General features: G+C 27.3%; 1 protein-coding gene across 1 annotated transcript; it reads right to left on the reverse strand.

Moving 5' to 3' along the window:
- Nucleotides 1-281: 281 nt before the first annotated feature.
- On the reverse strand, nucleotides 282-3,649 carry LOC145046065 (protein NUCLEAR FUSION DEFECTIVE 6, mitochondrial-like). The gene is made up of 3 exons (XM_078994354.1): nucleotides 3,399-3,649; nucleotides 696-820; nucleotides 282-543 (listed from the first exon to the last, which is right to left on the reverse strand). The coding sequence occupies exons 1-3, from the start codon at nucleotides 3,560-3,562 to the stop codon at nucleotides 536-538; spliced, it is 297 nt and encodes a 98-aa protein (XP_078850480.1). The 5' UTR covers nucleotides 3,563-3,649; the 3' UTR covers nucleotides 282-535.
- Nucleotides 3,650-4,207: the final 558 nt, after the last annotated feature.

Below are 4,207 nucleotides of genomic sequence, written 5' to 3' on the forward strand. Positions count from 1 at the left end.
GAGTTTAACTTCCATTTACACATCTCTGATATCTAATAATATCTTTTTGCCCCCATTATCTAAAAAAAACACTCATTTGTCGCACTCTCATATCTAATAATATCTTTTTGTTCAATGCAAACATTAATACAAATCATAACTTGTCTGAAAATCGGCTTATGTCCAAATACTGATAATTTTAAATTGTTTTAATTTATAAAATAAATATATTAAGATCGTTAACTTGAGCATACTTGATTGATTTATTTTACATGTACACATAAGAATAGAAATATATATAATTTAGTCAACTCAACACAACCCAATCTTATTCCATTCAACCAACCATTTCACCTTACAAAAACTACAATAATTGTCTCATCTAATAAAAGATAGGATAAAACTCAGTTCGCAAAAGACATAAACGCCCTCATCCTCCTTATCATTTACACAAAACTAAACAAAAAACTATTAAATGTGACACTGGGTATTGTAATTTGTAACTCAATTCAAAAAGGAAAAAAAATACATAGATCTGAAAAAGAAAATCCTGTTGCTAGGAATCTGCAAAGTGAATAACAAGTTTAATGAGATTCAAGAGCCACTTTACCAAATAATAATTGAATTTTCAGATCATTATTATATTTTAGTTGTAACAGACCAAAAAAAATAATAATAATAAGGAAACACAAATAAATAAATAAATAAATAAATACCATCAATGGTCCAGGAATAGGGATAAGGAGCATTTGAAAGCATTGAAGTGAGCAATGCAGAAGCAGTGGCTGAATGGAATGGAATCAGTGATTCCACAGCAACACAACTTATCTCAACTGGTAACCTATTTTTTTAAACAATTTTCACATCCAGAAAAATAAAATTAGAGCCAAAAGAATTATGGAAAAAAAAAAAAGTGAATCATTGTGGCATAAATGTGCAGTTTTAAGTATTTAACGATTAATCTTACCTCATAGTAAAACGTTATAAACTCTTTTATAAAGAAACTTTCCTAAATTTAAAAAACAAAAAGATAACTTAGAACTTACCTAAAAATTATATGTAGAAAATTCACAAAATTATTAAAGTCAATGACATGCTCCATAAGTATTTCAATTTGGTTTTTACTTTTGTTATAAAACAAGTATTTTAGCTGGTATTACATCTAGAAGGGTAAACTAGTCATTTACTCTCGACTTTGCTATCATAATTTTCACGGTTTTTAATTTTTAAAGGCTTTAAACATGTTTTAAGTCTAATCCATGAAAAGGATTGTGTTTTCTAAGTTCTAACCACAAGTTTTTTAAGATTCTTTTTTATTTCCAAGAAATAATTGTTGTTCAAAATTTAGTCTCCTCTTTCTTTTAGTCAACATTTTTTTATTCTTAATTCTTTATGTGATTACGTATTTTATATATATATATATATATATATATATATATATATATATATATATATATATTTATTAAAACTATTGGCTATGTTTTCAGATAATATGCTCACCCTTAAAAAAACAAGAGGCCCAAAGTCAACTTATGCTTATGCATCAAAAATTCGTTTTTTAAATTATGTAATCACCAATAAAATTAAAACACATATACTAAATGCTGAGTTAAGCATTTAAAAGTCATTAAGTAGGACTAAACAGATTAAACTGGGATCAATGGGATTTACTTTAATAATCACTAATCAGATTATGAATTAAGTGGTTTGGTTTTAAAATAAAATAAAATAAAAATAAAATAAAAAAAAAAAAAAAAAAAAAGAAAACTAATTTACCTCAGTTTGAAACATCTTTTGGTCTAATAGGGATTCAAGTTGTTCAGATTCCAATTTTTGTAACCCAATTACTTGAAGCTAAATCTCCTTCTTAATAAATAAAAATAATTTTGCCACTTGTCATCTTCGAATGCATTATGCCACATGGCTTTTTCTTATTCTTTTGATTTTAGTTTATTTTCCACGTGCCATTTTATGGGTTATCCATTTTATTAAATTCCACATAGTATTTAAATATAATACATCATAATAAATGCATATTAATTTCATTAACTGACTTTCCTTCTAATTTCAAAATCACTAAATAAAAGTCTGATTAGTTTCTTTGGTTTATTTATCTAAATTATTTGTTTAAATTTAAAAGAGAAAAAAAAAAAAAAAAACACTTTAATTTTAATAATTCACTATTTTTTTTTTTTGCAATTTTCTTATAAATTCAAACTTTTCAAATGTTTAGAATTTCATATTTAATTTTTCTTTTAAAAAATCCCATGTAACACATGGGTCTCACAACTAGTTTAAAATAACAAGCCATTTTTTACACCAAAATGACAAAAATGGTTCAAACACTAAATCCTCTCCAGCATATAACACCATTTTACTCCAAAAAGAATATTATTTTACTTCCAAAAAACCCTTATATTTGTTAACTTTTTACAAACTTGACACATATCTATAAATTTATAGATTATATTACTAATAGACAATTGTAACCAAAAAGTGAACTTCATAACATAAATTTAATTTATAATATAATATCACAAGTAACAAATATTATATGTGGAACATCATTAAACAATAACAAACTAAAAATGACAAAATTCAAAGGTAAATGTTAGAAAAACACAACCTAATAGGCCAATTACTGAAAAAAAAATAATAAACTATATTAATTTTGTGCCTATGAAAACACTCCATAATTTGGATACATTATAAACACAAAAATCTCTATTTTAAATTTTTTACTATTTAAAGCCTCCATATTAAAAAAATGAAACCCTATAATATGTCTTGTAATACCAGAAAATCACAACCTATCAAAGGAGCAATTTGTACAAGTGAAAGTTTAACACCATATTCGGTGTTAAAGAATAGTATAACACAATATTTGATGTTATACTATTCACCAACACCAATTTGGTGTTGGATTGATGCGGTATATAAAAAAAAATGCTGCAAAAAATGGGATTTAGTTGATAAGCCTAAATGCCAACTAAGTTTGTGACTTTGCCTTAATGAAAGTGGGGTTCAAGAAATCAATTTTTTGGTTTTTCTTTTAATTTAACTTATCAATGGAACATGACGAAAGATATTATGAATCTACTCATATGTGGAAATTTCAAAGGAATCAACCAATTCTTAGTCTAATTTTTCTTTGTTCACTTAATCAACTTGTAGATATCAATAACAGAATTTGATATCAAATAATTAAAGGGCAGCTGTTTTGAAGGGGGGATATACCCTTAGAAATTGGTTAAGAAAATCATCACCAAACATCAACATGAAAGGGCTAATAGCATTAATCATATGTCAAAATCCCGAATTGCAGATACTAATTCAAGCTTTAACATTGTCAGAAGAAGTGGATATGAAATTAAAGCAAATAAAGATATAAATAGACGCTAAAGACGTATAACAATAACCTGAAAATGCGATGAGATTGGGGCTTTTGAGTGCGGATACGGAAGGGAGAATGTGCTGCACCGGTAGAACTAGGTTTAGCGCCGGCGGAGATTCTAGTCACCGATGATTTGACGGAGGTGGAGGCCGAGCGGAGGATGGACCTAGCTGCGACGGCTGCCGCCATATAAAACCCTTATGTTCTTATTTTGGTTGGGTTCGTTTGGGAAGAGTGGTGGATTGAGGGATCTCTAAACTATAAAGTTAAACTATAAAGTGTTTTAGGAAAATGAAATTTAGCTTCTTTTTTTTTTGATAACTCATATACAAGGCTAACAAGGGGACATAGTTTTTATTTTTTTATTTTTTTATTTATTATTATTATTATTATTATTATTATTATTATTTTCTTCAGATCATGTCATTTTTACCACACGAGATGAGACATGTATGATCAATAGCGAATCTAGAGGCCAAAATAATTTTTTATGTGAACAAATTGAGTTGATAAAAAGAAAGAGCGAGGACCTAAAATATGAGAAGTATGAACTTAAGAAAGACCAGAGACCATTAAAAGAGAAACTAGAGGCCAAAATAAATGACTTTAGAACCCTTCAAGAGGAATACAACAATAAATATGAGAATTATAACTACATTAAGAAACATCTTGCCTCTGTGACTGCCGAGCTTGACACATTGAAAAGCAAATTTGAAAATGCATATTTTAATTTTAGAAAATATGATGTGTCAAGTGAGATAGTTGCATCCATGATTGAGAAACAATTAAAATTTAAAGATAATCAAAATAAAGGTCTTGGGTACCACAGTGTTC

This window comes from Lactuca saligna, chromosome 1, assembly GCF_052625555.1.
Source record: "Lactuca saligna cultivar CGN05327 chromosome 1, ASM5262555v1, whole genome shotgun sequence".
In the NCBI taxonomy this organism is placed as follows: Eukaryota; Viridiplantae; Streptophyta; class Magnoliopsida; order Asterales; family Asteraceae; genus Lactuca; species Lactuca saligna.

Bases quoted from the DNA above. Each gene is read 5' to 3' on its own strand.
- LOC145046065 (XM_078994354.1), bottom strand. From the start codon at position 3,562: ATGGCGGCAGCCGTCGCAGCTAGGTCCATCCTCCGCTCGGCCTCCACC. The intron at 821-3,398 runs GTTATTGTTATA...TTAAAAAAATAG, and splicing joins CAATCTCATCGCATTTTCAG to GTTACCAGTTGAGATAAGTT.